Genomic DNA, 21,671 nt, shown 5'->3' on the forward strand with positions numbered 1-21,671 from the left:
AAAAAAAAAAAAAAAAAAAAAAAAAAAAAAAAAAAAAAAAAAAAAAGAAAAAAAAAAAAAAAAAAAAGAAAAAAAAAAAAAAAAAAAAAAAAAAAAAAAAAAAGAAAAAAAAAAAAAAAAAAAAAAAAAAAAAAAAAAAAAAAAAAAAAAAAAAAAAAAAAAAAACTTTTAAAAATAAAGCACATACGTAAACTTTTTTAAAAAGAAAAACAAGCACACAAAAAATTTGTGACTTAAACAATTACATTAATAATTTTACATTTACAATTGTATACCGCTGAACGGCTTTATAGCTGCTGGGTAACATTAAAGCTGCTAACTAGCCAGGTAGCATAACAGTCTGTTAAATCTTGTTTGGTCGTTCCTTATATATAGTTCACTATTTAATAAAGACTAGGGGCCCTATTTTAACGATCTGAAAGGCAAGTATCAAACGTGAAACGCAAGTAGCTTTGTGGGCGGATCTCTGGCGCTGTTGCTATGATACCGGCGGGATAAATGAGTCTTGCACCCAACGCAAATCTAATCCACTCCCGGACCCTCAAGTGTCCAATCCCGCCGTACTTCAACATCATGTCTCCTTAAGTCCTCTAATATTTCCTAATTTATGTCATCGACACATCCATGATTCATGGAAACGTTGTGTAAAACACAACAAGCCACAAAGCATGCTGGGACTTTTTGAGGACTGTACTGTAAAGTTTCTCCACCTATCCAAACACCTGAAACACATTTTCAGTAATATTTTTCTTGTAATTACGTATGGTTTGCAAAAATGGGAACTGCTGTCCATTTAGATGAGAGAAGCAAAGTGTACGCGCGTTGTGCATACGCTACATTATGGCCAAGCATGCGCCCCTAAAATAGCATCTGAATAACACGCCACGGACTTTAGACTAGCGCTACTGACTTTAGACTAGTGCCACTGACTTTAGACTAGCACCACTGACTTTAGACTAGCGCTACTGACTTTAGACTAGTGCCACTGACTTTAGACTAGCGCCACTGACTTTAGACTAGCGCTACTGACTTTAGACTAGTGCCACTGACTTTAGACTAGTGCCACTGACTTTAGACTAGCGCCACTGTCTTTAGACTAGCACCACTGACTTTAGACTAGCGCCACTGTCTTTAGACTAGCACCACTGACTTTAGACCAGCGCCACTGACTTTAGACTAGCACCACTGACTTTAGACTAGCACCACTGACTTTAGACTAGCACCACTGACTTTAGACTAGCTCCATTGACTTTAGACTAGCACCACTGACTTTAGACTAGCTCCATTGACTTTAGACTAGCACCACTGACTTTAGACTAGCACCATTGACTTTAGACTAGCACCACTGACTTTAGACTAGCACCACTGACTTTAGACTAGCACCCCTGACTTTAGACTAGCGCCACTGACTTTAGACTAGCGCTACTGACTTTAGACTAGCACCACTGACTTTAGACTAGCTCCACTGACTTTAGACTAGCTCCACTGACTTTAGACTAGCTCCACTGACTTTAGACTAGCACCACTGACTTTAGACCAGGTTTTTCCTGGTCAGTGGCAGAATTGCACCAGGGAATGTTTGTGCCTGAACACACCTCCTCTTTTCGCTGAACCGCCCCCGGGAGCGCAAATTCATTCCCTAATTTACCGACGTGCGTCTGTGGAGGGAAAAGTCCGCTGTGCGTCGGGTGCAAAATAGGAATGATACATGCGTCGGTGTACAAAGGCAATTGCGCTGAGTGCAAGATAGGGCCCTTAATAGGGAATAGTGAGTTAGTGAATGGGGGAGCAGTTTCAAACACAGCTAATGTGTGATAATTTGTCTAAAAAGTTATTTGGTTAATTACTGTTAGCCATTTTAGTTTTTCTTGTGAATAGTGGTAGTTAAATGGTTATGGGAAATAAGTCAAAGAAATCTGTAAATATGTGATTGTAAGATAAAAACTGTAAAATAAACCAGTTGTTGAACACCAGCCTTGAGTAAGTAGTGACTTGAACTCCAAACAATGAACAGAGAGCCAGGGGCTCGTTCAATCTTAACACTGTGTGCAGCGTGTTGCTACGGTTTCCTGGTTGAACGGCATGTTTCCTAACCCTAACAGAAGTAACTTCTCTAAAACATTCTTAACTTACACACTACATCACTTTTCTATATAAAATACTATAATTCTGCTAAATAGGCATAAATTATAATTCCAACTGTCCATTTATTTTCAATCTTCATTCATGTAAACTGTGCGGATGAATGAACGAATATCCATAAAACACTTTGCACTGTGCAAAGGCCAATAGTTAATTTGTAAGAATATATTTTATTTCTCGATGTAGTGATTGTCTTCTTGATACATATTGTTTTTGTTGTATGATCTGATGGTAGTTTGTTGTCTTTACATAAAGGTCCACAATGGAAACAAATGTTGGACTTTATTGTGTTATCACTGACATGTTGCAGATTTGTGTAATCTCTCTCTCTTTGTTTCCAGTAAACTATAAACTAAACTCTTCTGGTTGAAATAAAGCTGAGGCACCTTAAAATTTCAGGACATAATACATTGTTAGTTAAAGCATGACCTTTGTTCCATATCAACCAGACAACATCCTGGTATTTCACAATAACTGTGTAAATAACAGGGAGGAAACCTAACAACAGAGGTGCAGTAAGAGGTGGAGCAACACTGGAAAGAGGAGAGCTTCAACGTCACACTCCAGAAATGAAAGTTAAGTTTGTCAGAGTGTCAGCCACGCTCCAGTCGAGACAAGTCTCTGTTTCTCTCTGAAAGAAAAGTCAAACTGACTTCATCAGGTCTTTCTCAACAACACAGCAGAGTCTCTGCCAAACACTGGTGAGTACAGCTGATCACATTTACACTTTCTACAACCAGGATTAACACTAAACTTCAGCTCTACTCACAAAGGAAGTTCCACTCTTTTAATTACTTGTGAAATTTGTAACAATATAACTATGGCTGTTTGTCTGCAGGCCCACTATACAGTAGTCCACTTTAACAGCTTTAAACAGTCTCTCTGTGTCAGTTCTCAGGACTTTAGGAACTGGTTACTGATTGCCTCCTACACACTACTTTCTCTATTTCCTCTGGCTGTTTCACAATAAAAGCTTTCTACCAGAGAACCAGTGGAAGGCTTTTAATGTGAAGCAGCTGGAGGAAATGTACAGTAAGCAGAGCTTTGTTAGCAGTGCTGTTCTTTAATAAAAACTGGTCTACACAACAAGGTGTGGACATATTCTGAGCTGTTTTATCAGAGTAGCGCTTCAGCTTACTGCCCCACTTTAATGGGCTTGTTTGTGCACAGCTTGGTGCAAGTTAAACACTTCTGTCAGGGCTGGCCGAGTGCTGAGGCAGGAAAAGGACTCTGGACCCAAAGTGCACGACACGATAAGGCAGATGCAGGTGTAGAATTCATTATTAATAGAAAATAATCCAGGCTTACGTGAGTCTTTAAGAATCCAAACAAGGTAAAAATTCCAGAAAGTAGTAACTGGACTCCACTATGTCATCAAAAGGTCCAAACCAAAAGGATACGTAGAAAACAGGAACAAGCAGTTACACTCGACCCTGGACCTTCTGCGTCGAGGCATACACCTCCGTATATATGCACCTGCTCTACCAACTGAGCTAACCCGTCCACTGAAACGCTGCCTTGTCAAGGTTGAAAGCATGTAACGTTTGGACAGCAGCCTCTGTGTTGTTGTATTATGATCCTCATAAGTAAACAACACAACGTGATTGGTTATGATCATTCTATTCAGTGTAAAGCTCAGAAAAACTGACCTTGTTCCATAAAACCATTACATTGCTTTATCGCCACGTAATATTCAAGTTGCAAGAAAGTATTCATGATGAAAACATTTATAAAAAAATACTGCTGTGCAAATTAATAGCATGAAAAAAATGTTCCCAGTGTGTAAAGGACTTAAAGGGGTGATAGAATGATTATATAGGGTATTTTACACTGTTCCTTAAGGTCTCCTAATAGGGTATGTAACATTGGTTGGGCTGAAAATTGCCCGAATGCTATTTTATTAGGCCCTTAACCACCCTGTGAATATGGCTCTATTTGGAACAAGAGCTTTTCTTCCAAATATGGTATGCTCATTAATATTCAGAATGAGATACGTGCTGATTGGTTTGAGCAAACTACATAGAAACACATGGGAGACTCTCATATTTCAGACACTGCAAAGTTATACATTGTTTATCGGGCTATTCCATTACAAAATTCACTTCTGAAACTTTTGTCCGACTGTGTGTCGGAGTTCAGCGCCGGTGCTGCCTGTGTTGCTGCCTCGCCGCCCGGCCTGCCTTCCTTCACAGACCCCGGCCTGCTATGAGGTACTTGGAGCTGGCAGCCCACAGCACTCCATACCCGCGCAAAGTCACCGTCTCTTGGGCTAATGACAACCAAATGCCCCTGCCCTTTCCCATCTTTTAATGTGTGTAATTATAATGTGTTGAGTTATTTAAACAAACGATTGGGGAAATAAACGCCGCTTGTCCGCGAGTCCCATTGATAGAGCCTGCGGCTGGATGTAGATTTGTAGCTACAAATCACGGATAGTTAGCTTCATTTTCGGCGTCATTCCGAGTATATTTACAGTTTGAATTTCGTCACGCCACATATACAACATATAGCTAAATGTCTTATAAAGTTAACAACTGTGTCCGATTTTAAATTAATGAATATTTGTGAAGAGTAGGGCTTACGTTAGCTGCAACTGTCCCTTCAATCCTAGCTACCTGTGTAGCTAGCTACAAATCACAGATAGTTAGCTTCATTTTTGGTCGTAATGCGAGTATATTTAGGGCCCGAGCGCCGACAGCGGCGAAGGCCCTATTGAAACTGAAGGAATTATTGTTTTCTTTCTTCTATTATTTTCCCGTCAAATTAATTGCCTTTTTGAGGGCCTTAACATATTCAAAAACTCACCAAATTTGTGTCGCATCAAGTCTGGTGAAAATTTACGTATTTTAATGGTTTCGGGAATAGGCGCACAAAAATGGCTCGCTAGCGCCCCCTAGAAGGTTAAGAAAATTGAGCCCCTGCAGTGCGTTTAACGTGGACTCATGAAACTTGGTACACATATGTAACATGTCAAGATGTACAAAAAACTTCATTAGAGCCATACCGTAAACCCAACAGGAAGTCCGCCATTTTGAATTAAATGTTTTCAGGATTCATAAGAGTCCAACCCTGAGGACAAATAAAGGCCGATATTTACTTAAAGTCATAGCGCCCCCTAGTGGCAACCGGAAGTAGGCCTTAAAGTCAAGGTGCTATACTTTAACGAACGCCTCCTGGAGATTTCATCCGATGGACTTCAAACTTGGTCTGTACCATCCCAACACCTTAACGATGAAAAGTTATTAAAAGAAAAACTTTGCGTGGCGGCCATTTTGAGTGTTTAGCGATGAACGAAGAAGTTGCTGTAACTTGAGTGTACGTTGTCGTATCTGCCCGAAATTTCTCACGATGGACAAGGGTCCAGGCCTGAAGACACCTACAGGCCAAAATTGACTTTTGGTCATAGCGCCCCCCGCTGGCATCAGGAAATCTGCCTTATATGACAAACATCATCCGATTTATATGAAACTCAGAATGTGTGGTCTACATGTGATACTGATCCAGCCCCTATAATATGACCACGCCCACTTACTCAGGCCCGCCCCCTTTCATAACATTTCAACCGTTTAAGGTAGAGTCTTGTGTGAGGTGTCATTCAACTCAGCAGACTTCATTCTTCATTGGTGATGGTTTGGCCCGCCCCCTAGGGTTAAGCCACGCCCCCTTTCATAACTTTTGACCCATTTAAGGTAGAGTCTTATGTGAGGTATCATTGAACTCAGCAGAGACTTCCTTTTTAATTGGTGATGGTTTGCCACGCCCCTTTTCACAGCTAATGAACCATATGACGTAGAGTCTTGTGTGAGCTATCGTTGAACTCGGCGGGGAGTTCCCTTTTCATTGTTGACGATTTGCGGCGTCTGAGTGCCGCGCAAATGCACGGTCGCAAAGAGCGGCGTCCGCCGGTAACCCCGACGCGCGCAGAGGCGCGAGGGCCCGTCCATCGCTGCTCGCAGCTTTAATTACAATTTGAATTTCGTCACGCCACGTATACGACATCTAGCTAAATATCTCATAAAGCTAACAACGGTGTCCGATTTCAAGTTAATGAATATTTGTGAATTTCAGAGCAATTCTAAGAGGAGGCTAGCTAGCTCTCATTGATAGAGCTCCATCCAGCAGCAGTCTCTATCAATGAGACTCATGGACAAGCGGCGTTTATTTCCCCAATCGTTTGTTTAAATAACTCAACACATTATAATTACACACATTAAAAGAGTAACTGAAACCTGTGGTAAGAGATTGCTGGCGTAACAAGCTCGCTGACCGCGCTCTCACTCACATACACTGGGCATTTAGCTAGCAGGAAGAGGAGACTTGCGGGCCCTGGAGCTCTGTCAGGGCAGGGGCATTTGGTAGTCATTAGCCCAAGAGACGGTGACTTTGCGCGGGTATGGAGTGCTGTTGGCTGCCAGTCGTGACGCAGCTCCAAGTACCTCTCAGCAGGCCGGGGTCTGTGAAGGAAGGCAGGCCGGGCGGCGAGGCAGCTACACAGGCAGCACTGGCGCTGAACTCCGACACACAGACAAAATTTCCAATTAGCCATCCATTTTCGTAAAGCGGCCCATATTTGAGCATAGTTGATTTCTCACATAAAAAAGTTTCAGAAGTGAATTTTGTAATGGAATAGCAGAGATCTGCCTGACCTAGCTAGAGTCAGAAGACTACCTGATCTCAGGTCAGTTGTGTAGCCTATGTAAATGTACTACCTGATCTCAGGTCAGTTGTGTAGCCTATGTAAATGTTGGGGCGTACCGTTCTCTTAATACACCCATGGGCTGACAAAGGTTCCGGTTTTTTGGAGGTTGACGTCAACTTCCAGCTTTGTTGAGATTCGCCCGTTTTCAGCAGCAGTTTCAAAATATGAGATTTTCATAGTAAAGGGGTGTCAATGGGACTTTGAGCTCATATGTATGTCCTATTTACCCACCGAACTGTCGTTATTACACTATGACAGGGTAAAATCGGTTTTGCATTCTATCAACCCTTTAACTCATGCGCACAGTGTTCGATAAACCTAGAATATGGAGCTAGAACATTCTCATTAAAGATAAATGCACACACTACATTCACATATGCACACACAAGATTCATACATGCACACACATGATTCATAAATACACACAGGATACATAAATGCGCACAAAATTCACAAATACACACACAAAATTTTAAAAGCACAGAAGATTCACAAATGCATACACAATTCATAAATGCACACACAATTCATAAATGCACACACAATTCATAAATGCAAACAAAATTTACAAATGCACACACAATTCAGAAATGCACAGGACAAGATTCAGAAATGTATTTCTGATGCACACACAAATATATCTTGATTTACAAACTGCTTGCGGTCTGTGAGCTGTGAAGCATTTGTGTGTGAATTTTGAGACTCACAAATGCATTTTTTTAAACAGGGAATTATCTGCAACCAATCAGATAGCTCCCTTGTTTTAGCCAATCACAAGAACGCACCCCACGTAGGGGATTGTTTACTTATAAGCCAATTGAGAATGAGGAGGTGTCGTCAGGGCACAGTGCCCTGCCCCTTCCTCCATTTTGAACTGCTCATGTTCATTGTTTATGTTGGTTGCGGACAACATAAACGTGGGGTGCGTTCTTGTGATTGGCTAAAACAAGGGAGATATCTGATTGGTTGCAGATCATTCCCTGTTTAAAAAATGCATTTGTGAGTTGAGCCCAAGACCCCAGGAGGAGCGCTAAGTCTATATGTCAACATGGGCTTAGCGGATAACGGTGGTACTGCACCCCATGGCCCAGAAAGACTTTTCACATAGACATTACATGGCGAAAGAAACGTCTATATTTCAGCGGATAATTAGTTTCGGGGTATATCAACCTACCAGTCCGAACACTGAAAGGGTCCTTGTTTCAAACGTCACTTTTTAACATTTTTAACATTCACTAGAAGCGAATCCAGAATTATTAAATTTGAAATGATGAACGCGCATAATGGACGCGAGCAGACCCGTGGGACTGGACACGCCCGCTCACATGACTGTTCTCCCGATCATGTAGCTAGCTGTAATAATGGATATAGCTAATGGTTGTAATTCATCATGTGTTCTATTAATACGTCCATGGTATTATCTTATGAAGTTATGATACATCCGAGGGATGTATGTATGCTGTAAAGCCTGTTATGTGGATGTAACGTCATTAGCGTTTCCCAAACTGGCGGGGCTATCGGCTAGCTAGCTAGTTGCTAACATAAGGGTTAGCTAGCATGGCTGTATTAAGATCATGCCGCTACATAACGTTACTACAGACATAGTGATTACATGGCCTTGGTTCTCTCTTATGATACATCCGAGGGCTGTATGCTGTAAAGCTTGTAACGTGGATGAAAGATGAAGCCATGGATGAGCTCTGTTCACGAAAACTAACATGAAACTGCAGGCTAACTGCTAGCGCTAGCTAGCTAGTAGCACGACATAATGATTAAATCTCCTTGGTTGTCTAGCTAAATACATCTATCGTTTATTTAGCTAAGCATGTAGACGATCGGGAACAACGAAAACACAATGTTTAACGTTAGTGAATATTTTAGACAATGAAAACGGCGAGTTCATGAGTTCGCCACTTGTAAGAGACACGAGAGATAAGCTCATGAACGAGCATGTTGCTACCGGTTGCTACGACAACACAAACAAATTGTTGCTAGTGCGCGTGTCCACCGTGACATCATGGGCCAACAATGCGGAAGAGCCGAGCTCCATGCGCTTTTGAGCACTCTCATTGGAACGGACGGGGCTTCACCTGAACACTGTATCCAGTTCTCTTAATACATCCATGGTTGAGCCACGTCAGGGGAGTCTCAAAATTCACACACAAATGCTTCACAGCTCACAGACTGCAAGCAGTTTGTAAATCAAGATATATTTGTGTGTGCATCAGAAAAACATTTCTGAATCTTGTACTGTGCATTTCTGAATCTTGTGTGCATTTGTAAAGTGTGTTTGCATTTTTGAATTGTGTGTGCATTTATGAATTTTGTATGCATTTGTGAATCTTCTGTGCTTTTTAAATTTTGTGTGTGTATTTGTGAATTTTGTGCGCATTTGTGTATCCTGTGTGTGTATTTATGAATCATGTGTGTGTGCATGTATGAATCCTGTGTGTGCATATGTGAATGTAGTGTGTGCATTTATCTTTATTGAGACTGTTCTAGCTCCATACTAGAAATACACAGCAATGATGGCCGGCAGCCCATCAGTACCCCCGACATGCAGAAGTGTGCGAGGGCCTGTTCATCACTGCTTGCAGCTTAAATTAAAACTGTATTTTGAATATAATGTTTTTCTTTTCTTTCACACTATGTGTAGATATGGCTGCTGCAAACTATCTGTCATCTGAAGATCAGTTTCTGTGCTCCATCTGTCTGGATGTGTTTACTGATCCTGTCACCACACCATGTGGACACAACTTCTGCAAAAACTGCATCACTGATCACTGGAATATTAGTGACCGGTGCCAGTGTCCCTTATGTAAAGAGGCCTTTACCACCAGACCTGATTTGAGGGTCAACACTTTCATCTCTGAGATGGTTGCTCAGTTCAGACAGTCAGCTCAACAGAAAGCCAGAAGCAGCAGCTCAGAGCAACAAGTGGCCAAACCAGGAAAAGTTCCCTGTGACGTCTGCACTGGAACCAAACTGAAGGCCCTGAAGTCCTGCCTGGTGTGTCTGGTCTCCTACTGTGAGACTCACCTGGAGCCTCATCTGACCATGTCAGGTCTGAAAAGACATCAGCTGATCGACCCTGTGGAGAACCTGGAAGGCAGAATGTGTACGAAGCACGATAAACCTCTGGAGCTGTTCTGTAAGACCGACCAGACATGTGTCTGCATGCTCTGCACTGTTTTAGATCACAAGACGCATGATGTTGTTCCTCTGAAAGAAGAATGTGAAGGAAAGAAGGCCAAGCTGGGGAAGACAGAGGCTGAAATTCAGAAGATGATCCAGAAGAGACGACTGAAGATTCAGGAAATCAAACACTCAGTCGACCTCAGTGAGGAAGATGCAGACAGAGAGATAGCAGAAGGTGTTCGGGTCTTCACTTCTCTGAAGGAGTCTGTTGAGAGAGGCCTGAATGAGCTCATCGACACGATCAAAAAGAAGCAGAAAATAACAGAAAAACAGGTTGAAGCTTTCATCAAAGAGCTGGAACAGGAAATCTCTGAGCTGATGAAGAGGAGCACTGAGGTGGAGCAGCTCTCACGCTCTGAAGACCACCTCCATCTTCTCCAGAGTGTCCAGTCCCTAAACATCCAAAAACCTCCACCCAACAAGGACTGGACAAAGGTCAGCGTCCATCCATCATCATATGAGGGGACTGTGGTGAAAGCTGTGGCTCAGCTGGAGGAGACACTCAGTAAAGAGATGAAGAAGCTGCTCCCTGAGTCTGAGCTGAAGAGGGTCCAGCAGTATGCAGTGGATGTGACTCTTGATCGTGAGACAGCACATCCTCAACTCATCCTGTCTGATGGTTGGAAACAAGTGAATCTTGGTGAAGTGGAGAAGAATCTCCCAAACAACCGAAAGAGATTTTCTAAGTGTGTTTGTGTTTTAGGAAAACAGAGTTTCTCTTCAGGCAGATTTTACTTTGAGGTTCAAGTTAAAGGAAAGACTGAATGGGATTTAGGAGTGGCCAGAGAGTCGATCAACAGAAAGCACATCACACTGAGCCCTCAGAATGGTTACTGGACTATATGGTTGAGAAAGAGAAATCAGTACGAAGCTCTTGATGACCCTTCAGTCCGTCTCTCTCTGAAGTCTCGGCCTCAGAAGGTGGGGGTGTTTGTGGATTATGAGGAGGGTCTGGTCTCCTTTTATGATGTAGATGCTGCAGCTCTTATCTACTCCTTTACTGGCTGCTCCTTCACTGAGAAACTCTTACCATACTTCTTTACTGGTGATATTTATGGCCGTAAAAACTCTGCCCCTCTGATCATCACTCCTGTCAGAGTAAACTAATCAGAATCAGAATACTTTATTGATCCCCTCAAGGAAATTGTTAGTTGCAGTTGCTCACAGTCATGGTAAAAAATAAGAGTAAAAAAAAAAGATAATCGATAAGTGTATAAAATAGCATAGGTACATTGCAAGAAATAAAAAGTTAAGCAGAAGTAAAATGAGATTATGTTAAAAAGTAAGATTAGGTCAAAAACGGGACTGTAAACAGGATTTTAGCATTACAGAGGTCCAAATTTAGTTTTTATTTCCCTGACCTAAATATGCGCATTCTAAGACATTTGGAGAGCAACTATTGTATAACAGTAGCTTCAAAATCCTGGGGGGGACAGTAAGAATTCCGCACCTTCCTTTTTCTTTCGGTCTCATCATAATCTTGTTCATCTCGTCCCTTCCCATAGGATAGCTTTGTCTGAAGTACTCTCTTCATTTTAGTTTGTCTCAGTGAAGAAATTAAACAATACAGAGGAGATCCGGACCTCGGTATCCCTTAATGGTAGATACAGCCATGGTTGAAAAGATTCTGTTGCTAAAACAATAGATTGTACAAATGCTATTGAAGTACAGTGTAAACATAGAGTACAGTATAAACATGAAGTACAGCGTGAACTTAAGTGGCAGCAGTGAATAAATAACAGATATTGCACATAACTATTGTAATTGTAATTATTGCAAATAGTTGTCCAAGAATATTGAGATTCAGATGTAGACATGCGTGTTATGAGTCCAGTTTTGACATTGCAAGTGTGTAACACTTGAGGAGGAGTTCTATAGTTTGATATCCACAGGCACAGATGACCCGTGGCACTGGTTTTGTTTTTGTGTAAGGGCTCCGCACTTTTAAGTTGTTGTAATAGTGGATAGGTATTTTGTAGGGGTCGGCGCGCCTCGCATCTCTTTTTATTATTTGCCATTGTACCTTCTCTTTTACATCTTATTTTCTTCATAAATTTATTTAATCTTATTTTAAGAATCTGTTTCCTGTGGTGACTGATCTACTGTTTATTCCATTTATTATCATATGGTTAAATCTACAGCAATTCTTTGAAAATTGAATCAAACTTGGGTGTTTGTGGATTATGAGGAGGGTCTGGTCTCCTTTTATGGCGTAGATGCTGCAGTCCTTATCTACTCCTTTACTGGCTGCTCCTTCACTGAGAAACTCTTCCCATTCTTCCATACTGGTAGGAATGAAGGTGGTAAAAACCCTGCCCCTCTGATCATCTCTCCTGTCAGAGTAAACTAATCACTGATCTCATTTCAGGTATTGATTTGTTTTCAATAAAAGGAACAAATGTACATATTCATATATTTTACATCTTATTTTCTACAGAATCTGTTTCCGGTGGTGACTGATTTACACTTTATTCCATTTATTATCATATGGTTAAATGTGCAGCAATTCTTTGCAATTTGAATCAAACTTCATCTTGACATATTTGGTGTCTTTAGAAACTGATTTCTTCTGGAAGTTATAATAACTGTCTGTGGGTTTAACAGAGGTTTAAATAGATATCGTTCACATAACGTGTGTCATGATGCATCAAATTAATGTGTTGATTATGTAATCGGATACACATTTGTATTTGATGGGCAACATTATGCTGAATATTTCATTATGTCATGAAGCTTCATTTAAGAGTAAGGCCTAGTACATCCCATAGTGTTTACAGAACACAGTTTGTGTCATTATACCGGGTATAAAAAATTAATGGATGTTTCTATCTTGTGTGAAAAGTGTTTTGGATAATTACTGGTCACTTTGGCCATTTTTTTATTTGTTTCATGAATTGTGTAAGATGGTTTATGAGTCAAAGAAATCTGTAAATATGTGATTGTAAAATAAAGTAGTTGTTGAACACAAGGCCTGAGTAAGCAGTGATTTGAGCACTAAACACTGAACAGAAAAGCTGGTTTACACAGAAGTTGTATTTCATTACAAATACATTGTTTTCCTGTGACTGCTTCAAAATAAAAGCCTTGATGTGTTTCACCAGATGGTTCCTTTTAATGTGAAGCAGTGGAGGAGGAAATGTTTGTTTCCAACAGCAGTGATTAAAAAATAAAAATTACATCCAAAACATCTGTAAGAAAAACTGGATGTTTGTTCTTATTTCAAGAATCATACCAAAGACAAATATATTTTTCTTTTTTCTTAAGTTTAGGTTAAAAGGTGCAGACATCCCTGTAAAGACTAAAGTATATATCTAAGTGAGCAGGATGAGCTTATATTCAGATTTAGGATCTAGAAAACAGTGGCTGCTGTTTTTTTTGTTGGTCAAAGTTGTGCATGAAAAACATCATGCTTTTGTATATAAGCCCCTTTTATGCAATTTATACAGGTAACCACCATAAAAATGTTATGTTATGGCACAGAGCGACCACTGGATGGACCACAACACAAAGAGACAACCAGCATGGAGTCACTGTGTTGTTCACCAAACACTGATACACCTTCATGATGCCTTGGTACAATTGTCCGGTAAATAGTTTGGGCTGCTAGTAGTGTAGAGGATTCTTACTCTTCCACTTATCAAAGGGTGTCTACACAGCTCAGTGATTGCTCTCAAACAAACTTAACTCATGTATAAGGTATACAATGGGTAGCGAAAGTATTCAGACCCCTTTAAATTTTTCACTCTTTGTTTCATTGCAGCCATTTGCTAAAATCAAAAAAGTTCATTTTATTTCTCAGTAATGTACACTCAGCACCCAATCTTCACAGAAAAAAAAATAAATAAAAAAAAGTAGAGATTTTTGCAAATTTATTAAAAAAGAAAAACTGAAATATCACATGGTCATAAGTATTCAGACACTTTGCTCAGTATTGAGTAGAAGCATCCTTTTCAGCCAGTACAGCCATGAATCTTCTTGGGAATGATGCAACAAGTTTTTCCACACCTGGACTTGGGGATCCTCTGCCAGTCTTCCTTGCAGATCCTCTCCAGTTCCGTCAGGTTGGATGGTGAACGTTGGTGGACAGCAAGTTTCAGGTCTCTCCAGAGATGCTCAATTGGGTTTAGGTCAGGGCTCTGGCTGGGCCAGTCAAGAATGGTCACAGAGTTGTTCCGAAGCCACTCCTTTGTTATTTTAGCTGTGTGCTTAGGGTCATTGTCTTGTTGGAAGGTGAACCTTCGGCCCAGTCTGAGGTCCTGAGCACTCTGGATGAGGTTTTCTTCCAGGGTATCTCTGTACTTGGCCGCATTCATCTTTCCTTCAATTGCAATCAGTCGTCCTGTCCCTGCAGCTGAAAAACACCCCCATAGCATGATGCTGCCACCACCATGTTTCACTGTTGGGATTGTATTGGGCAGGTGATGAGCAGCGCCTGGTTTTCTCCACACATACCGCTTAGAATTAACGCCAAAAAGTTCAATCTTGGTCTCATCAGACCAGAGAATCTTATTTCTCATAGTCTGGGAGTCCTTCATGTGTTTTTTGGCAAACTCTATGTGGGCTTTCATATGTCTTGCACTAAGGAGAGGCTTCCGTCGGGCCACTCTGCCATAAAGCCCCGACTGGTGGAGGGCTGCAGGGATAGTTGACTTTGTGGAACTTTCTCCCATCTCCCTACTGCATCTCTGGAGATCAGCCACAGTGATCTCTGGGTTCTTCTTTACCTCTCTCACCAAGGCTCTTCTCCTACGATTGCTCAGTTTGGCTGGACGGCCAGGTCTAGGAAGAGTTCTGGCCATCCCAAACTTTTTCCATTTAAGGATTATGGAGACCACTGTGCTCTTAGGAACATTGAGTGCTGTAGAAATTCTTTTGTAACCTTGGCCAGATCTGTGCCTTGCCACAATTCTGTCTCTGAGCTCCTTGGGCAGTTCCTTCGACCTCATTGTCAAGTTATGTGGGTGTTTTCATCAGTGACTGCCTCAAACTTGAAAAAGGCTAGGAGGACGACAGAGGACACGATCACAACTCACTCCTTCTCCCGGCATTTTATTTATAATTCCACATAAAACCAGGAGTTTGCAGAAATAATATGCAGTAGGTTGAAAACCTTTGAATAGAAAATAAAAAACACATATTAGCTCATTGCTGATAGTAACGATTTCATAGGCATCTAGATTAACAATCAGGAGCAAATTTAGTAATTTCAAATGTACATAGTAATTAAACACCTCACAATATAAAACATACATACATACATAGCTTCAACAAGGTAAAATGTTTAGCAACCACGCTACAAACATTTTAGGACAGCTCCCCTTATCGCCCTCTGAAACCCAAGTGCACGCACCAAGAACAAAACGCGCTTCTTTTCCCCTCTCACTTTAAATTAATCATTTGGTTTCAGGCCACCACGATATAAACGAAAATGCTCACTTACCAATAGCGTCTCTGAAGTCTCCTGCTCACTGATGCACCCTGTACAATTTTCCTCTTAGTTTCTTTGTCTGCTCCTCGCATTCACTGCACGCTTGTCGGCAACCTAACAACAGAGCTGCAGTAAGAGCGGAGCAACACTGGACCGACAACAATCTATCTTAATATTCCTTAAATGAAGTAAAAATAAACAAGTGTTATGTCAAACTGTTTAGTATGGTTGCATAGTTATTTTGATAAAAAATGAATTTTCTTTGAACACTTGTTGCCATTTTGAACAACTACTTGACCTCCAATGATTGATTACTAGTAGTGATGGTCAAATGAATGCGAACCAGTGTCTTTACTTTCTGAGCTCACTAGATGGCGCTCTCTGTTCAACAAAGGGTTTGAAAACCCATTGAAATGCCATTCATTTAACCTTTTTCTTTGAACAGAGAGCGCCATCTAGTGAGCTCAGAAAGTAAAGACAGTGGTTCGCGAAGCTTCATTTGACCATCACTAATTACTAGTCGATGAAAACATGACTCCTTTTATTTTTCTATATACAATCTGAAAAGTTTTTGACGTTATTCTTATAATTTAATCGACTGACTTAAAATGTTGAAAATAATTTGAAAAATAATTTTTCATTTCAAAATGCTAAATAAATTGATGGTCTTCCTCTTTTCATGTTGTTCCCTTATGCCTGGCTATAAGAATCTTCCATAGTCTAAAGACTTGAAACCAATTATTTTAAATTTTTTATAATTCCCCCAACAGACAGTTTAAAATCTGTTTTCATCTATAGTTGTTCTGCAGAGCTTCTTCTTGTGGGTAACGTCTGACAATAACAATAACTTTAGTTTTCTATGTTGTAAGTTGACATTATTGTTTAAAGCCACATTTCAATACTGACAACAAATGTTGTATAATCTCTCTGAAAGAGTCCAACAACAATGATTGATAAGTGCAGGCTATTAATTTAAACTCTGAACATTTCTTGAGAGCTGACGGCCTTCCTCATGACCGAGCACGTCTCCATGACTTCCTGCTACACTGCAGCAGCAACAACAGGAGTGTATATGAGAGGGAGGAAACAAACAACCAGTGTTGGGAGTAACGGTGTTTAAGTATAACGGCATTACTAACAGCGTTATTTTTTCAGTAACGGAGTAATCTAATTAATTACTTTTCCCATCGTTGCAACGCCGTTATCGTTACTGAGAATGTAAAGTGGCGCGTTACTACAATTTGGTTGAATGAAGCGCAAGGTGTCAGGCTTTGGCTGCCAGGAGAGAGCAGGGGTGGGGGGGGTGGGTGATGACACCGTTGCAAATGCGATGATGATTGGCTGGGTGGGCGGATGCCCTGTTCACGCTGTCTCACTACACGCTCCGACTACCACTAAACACAAGACAGCGACAATGGCGACGAGCCAGGGAAATTCAAAGGTAGCGTTCTCGAGCTGGAAGTACCGGCACTACTTCTCGCTCATTGAAATTAAAGTCAAGAATGTTTATGTAACATGCACGCTATGCCCCGGAAAAATAACGTCACAGTTACTTTGCTGAGTAACAAATTACTTTTACAATGTGGTAAGTGAGTTACTAACTCAATTACTTTTTGGGAGAAGTAATTTGTAATTTGTAACTGTAACTAATTCCTTTTTTAAAGTAAGATGGCCAACACTGCAAACAACAGAGCTGCAGGTATTTCCCAATAAGAATGCACATGAGAGGAAGGAAACAGACCACAGAGCTGCAGTAAGAGGTGGAGCAACACTGGAAAGAGGAGAGATACAACGTCACACTCCAGAAATGAAAGTTAAGTTTGTCAGAGTGTCAGCCACGCTGCAGTAGAGACAAGACTCTGTTTCTCTCTGAAAGAAAACTCAAACTGACTTCATCAGGTCTTTCTCAACAACACAGCAGAGTCTCTGCCAAACACTGGTGAGTACAGCTGATCACATTTACACTTTCTACAACCAGGATTAACACTAAACTTCAGCTCTACTCACAAAGGAAGTTCCACTCTTTTAATTACTTGTGAAATTGGTAACAATATAACTATGGCTGTTTGTCTGCAGGCCCACTATACAGTAGCCCACTTTAACAGCTTTAAACAGTCTCTCTGTGTCAGTTCTCAGGACTTTAGGAACTGGTTACTGATCGCCTCCTACACACTACTTTCTCTATTTCCTCTGGCTGTTTCACAATAAAAGCTTTCTACCAGAGAACCAGTGGAAGGCTTTTAATGTGAAGCAGCTGGAGGAAATGTACAGTAAGCAGAGCTTTGTTAGCAGTGCTGTTCTTTAATAAAAACTGGTCTACACAACAGGGTGTGGACATATTCTGTGCTGTTTTATCAGAGTAGTGCTTCAGCTTACTGCCCCACTTTATTGGGGTTGTTTATGCACAGCTTGGTGCAAGTTAAAACACTTCTGTCAGGGCTGGCCGAGTGCTGAGGTAGGAAAATGATTCTGGACCCAAAGTGCACGACACGATAGGGCAGATGCAGGTGTAGAATTCACATTTCCAATCCAACGACACACAAAACCTGCCAAATATCTTGGCACAAAACAGACCAATCTGGAAAAATGTTTGCAGTCGGCCGATTCAGAAAGACGCTTCGCATTATCCATCACCGGCCAAATTGGCTCGTAACTTTAAAATGTTACCCGCCAAAGTAATTTTTTTTTTTTTACATTTCTGAGGAACTTGGGATGCTTAAAACTTCTGAAAATTGCAATACATGTCAGAACTGGCAAAAATTGCAAAGTTCTGCAGGGATTGAGGTCGGGCTTGGCCAGCGGGATACATAGCGCTCCTAAACTCACATCAGGGTTGGGATGAGGCAATTTCCATATTTCACCATAACACAGGAAGCTGTTGTAAATTGACTTCACGCCGTCCAATCTGCCCTAAATTTCTGAAGACATCTACATGCCTATATTAAGTCATAGTCACAGCACGACTTACTGACAACAGGAAGTTAGTTGTATGTGACACAGATCATCCAATTAACATGAAGTTTACATGGTGTTGTCTACACATGGTATACAGCAACATGACGGTTCATTAGTGTATGTTCTCTATTGCCACATTGTGGCCACAGGAAGTGGTACAAAATGTACAATACATCTTTTTCAATGCCGCACACATTGACCAGCACTCCATCAGTATCCCCGACGCGAATGTGCGAGGGAGGGCCCATTCACCACTGCTTGCTCCTTTAATTAAAACTGTAATTTCAATAAAATGTTTTCTTTTCTTTCACACTATGTGTAGATATGGCTGCTGCAAACTATCTGCAATCTGAAGATCAGTTTCGATGCTCCATCTGTCTGGATGTTTTCACTGATCCTGTCACCACAACATGTGGTCACAACTTCTGCAAAAACTGCATCACTGAACACTGGAATACTAATGACCAGTACCTGTGTCCAATGTGTAAAAAGGCTTTCAACACAAGACCTGAGCTGCACGTCAACACTTTCATCTCTGAGATGGTTGCTCAGTTCAGACAGTCAGCTCAACAGAAAGCCAGCAGCAGCAGCTCAGAGCAACAAGTGTCCAAACCAGGAGAAGTTCCCTGTGACGTCTGCACTGGAACCAAACTGAAGGCCCTGAAGTCCTGCCTGGTGTGTCTGGTCTCCTACTGTGAGACTCACCTGGAGCCTCATCTGACCATGTCAGGCCTGAAAAGACATCAGCTGATCGACCCTGTGGAGAACCTGGAAGGCAGGATGTGTAGGGAGCATGATAAACCTCTGGAGCTGTTCTGTAAGACCGACCAGACATGTGTCTGCACGTTCTGCACTGTTTTAGATCACAATAAGCATGATGTTGTTCCTCTGAAAGAAGAATGTGAAGGAAAGAAGGCCGAGCTGGGGAAAAAAAAAGGAGAAAAAAAGAAAAAAAACAAAAAAAAACCACTGAAGATAATCAGGAGATCAAATACAGTCAGTCGACCTCAGTGAGGAAGATGCAGACAGAGAGATAGCAGAAGGTGTTCAGGTCTTCACTTCTCTGAAGGAGTCTGTTGAGAGAGGCCTGAATGAGCTCATCGACACGATCAAAGAGAAGCAGAAAACAACAGAAAAACAGGCCGAAGCTTTCATCAAAGAGCTGGAACAGGAAATCTCTGAGCTGATGAAGAGAAGCACTGAGGTGGAGCAGGTGTTACGCTCTGAAGACCACCTCCATCTTCTCCAGAGTGTCCAGTCCCTAACCATCCAACAACTTCCACCCACCAAGGACTGGACAGAGGTCAGCCTCCGTCCATCATCATATGAGGGGACTGTGGTGAGAGCTGTGGTTCAGCAGGAGGAGACACTCAGTAAAGAGATAAAGAAGCTGCTTGAAGCCGAGCTGAAAAGGGTCCAGCAGTATGCAGTGGATGTGACTCTTGATCCTGATACAGCACATCCTAATCTCATCCTGTCTGATGACGGGAAACAAGTGAATCTTAGTGATGTGACAAAGAATCTCCCAGACAACCCAGAGAGATTTTCTAAGTGTGTTTGTGTTTTAGGAAAACAGAGTTTCTCTTCAGGCAGATTTTACTTTAAGGTTCAAGTTGAAGGAAAAACTAAATGGGATTTAGGAGTGGCCAGAGAGTTGATCAACAGGAAGGGAAAAATAAACCTGAGTCCTCAGTATGGTTACTGGACGATGTGGTTGAGAAATGGAAATGAATACAAAGCTCTAGCTGGTCCTGGTGTCCTTCTCTCTCTGAAGTCTCCTCCTCAGAAGGTGGGGGTGTTTGTGGATTATGAGGAGGGTCTGGTCTCCTTTTATGACGTAGATGCTGCAGCTCTTATCTACTCCTTTACTGGCTGCTCCTTCACTGAGAAACTCTTCCCATTCTTCAGTCCCTGTTATAATGACGATGGTAAAAACTCTGCCCCTCTGATCATCTCTCCTGTCAGAGTAAACTAATCATTGATCTCATTTCATGTATTTATTTATTTTCAATCAAAGGGAAAACATTTACATATTAATATAGAAAGTGATTTCTTCTGGAAGTTATAATAAATGTCTGTAGGTTTAACAGAGATTTAAATAGATGTCGTCCACATAACGTATGTCATGATGCATCAAATTAATGTGTTGATTATGTAATGAGATACACTTTTATTTGTATTTGATGTGCAGCCACAGAAAACATATTGCTGAATATTTCATTGTGTCATGAAGTTTCATTTAAGAGTAAGGCCTATTACATCCCATAGTGTCTACAGAACACAGGATGTGTCGTTGTTAAACCAGGTATAAAAAGTTAATGGATGTTTCTATCTTGTGAGAAAAGTGTTTTGGATAATTACTGTTTTTGAGCTGTAGCTTGCATTTCTCTAGTGTTAGGTTAGAAATTAGGTCTTTTTAGGTTCCACAGCGTTTTTGCTGTGGAAAAAGGGGGTATTACATTTTCCCCATTTGTCTATTGTACACGTATCATTGTTAGGTTCCACAGTGTTTTGCTGTGGAAAAAGAGGGTGTAGAAATATATTGTGTTAAGAATAGAATGTCTTCAACGCCTGGGAATGGCCTCGCTCTCTCTTCTTGTCTAGCATGTGTAAAATAAGGCAGTTGCAGAAGGAGCAAATTGCTCCTGTTAAACATTTGGGACAGAATGCACCTAGTATAATATCTAATATTGACGGCCAATCTTGAGGCCAGGAGAGGAGGAGAGAACAGCAGTGATTCCAGGGCTTGTGCATATTTCACTATCTTCTCGGTGGACAGAACATCTGAGCTATGACCAACTGATTAGCGGCACAGACACCATGGTGGAAGGAGGAACCTGGAGAGAATTAAGAGAGAGGGCAGAGAATAGGACGGGACCAGATTCCTGGACAGACTGTTGGCATTAGGACGAGAAAGAACATGTCTTAAAGGGGGTCTGATCCTTATGCATGGGTACCTGTTTGTATATATGCATAAGTTGTATTCTGTTTGCAATATCATTTACTAAAGCTTCGTTAAATTTAACTGAGCGAGTCCTGAGTATTATTTTCTGGTCTACCAGTCAACAAACAGAGAGGTAGCTTAAGAAGTGACCATGTGGAGTCAGAAAATGCTGGCCTTTTGAGCCTGAGCAGAATTCGGTCAAATTTATTTCTTCATCACTTTGGCCATTTTTTTAATTGTTTCATGAATTCTGTAAGATGGTTCATGAGTTAAAGAAATCTTTAAATATGTGATTGTAGATTAAA

The 21,671-nt window shown here is 41.1% G+C and overlaps 3 protein-coding genes and 2 pseudogenes across 4 annotated transcripts in view; all 5 read left to right on the forward strand.

Moving 5' to 3' along the window:
• LOC120566414 (E3 ubiquitin-protein ligase TRIM21-like) overlaps positions 1-11,928 on the forward strand; it is an 85,310-nt gene extending 73,382 nt beyond the window's left edge. Inside the window, exons 1-2 of one of the 2 annotated variants that reach the window (XM_039812862.1) lie at positions 2,696-2,843; positions 9,498-11,928. In XM_039812862.1, the coding sequence (XP_039668796.1) occupies positions 9,500-11,146 (1,647 nt within the window). In that variant the 5' untranslated portion in view covers positions 2,696-2,843; positions 9,498-9,499 and the 3' untranslated portion in view covers positions 11,147-11,928. Of the gene's footprint in view, positions 1-2,695; positions 2,844-9,497 lie in introns of those variants that run through there. The other variant, XM_039812853.1, reaches the window with a different exon arrangement.
• The window catches only part of LOC120566368 (E3 ubiquitin-protein ligase TRIM21-like), a 104,984-nt gene extending 91,848 nt beyond the window's left edge, over positions 1-13,136 (forward strand). The window contains exon 4 of the mRNA XM_039812759.1: positions 12,237-13,136. Coding sequence (XP_039668693.1) covers positions 12,237-12,389 — 153 coding nt within the window. The 3' untranslated portion in view covers positions 12,390-13,136. The remainder of the gene's footprint in view (positions 1-12,236) is intronic.
• The window catches only part of LOC120566319 (E3 ubiquitin-protein ligase TRIM39-like), a 503,358-nt gene that overhangs the window by 377,308 nt on the left and 104,379 nt on the right, over positions 1-21,671 (forward strand). The window lies entirely within an intron of this gene.
• LOC120566511 overlaps positions 1-21,671 on the forward strand; it is a 114,227-nt pseudogene that overhangs the window by 73,360 nt on the left and 19,196 nt on the right.
• On the forward strand, positions 17,197-21,430 carry LOC120566539 (annotated as a pseudogene).

Source organism: Perca fluviatilis, chromosome 1 (assembly GCF_010015445.1).
Source record: "Perca fluviatilis chromosome 1, GENO_Pfluv_1.0, whole genome shotgun sequence".
Lineage (NCBI taxonomy): Eukaryota > Metazoa > Chordata > Actinopteri > Perciformes > Percidae > Perca > Perca fluviatilis.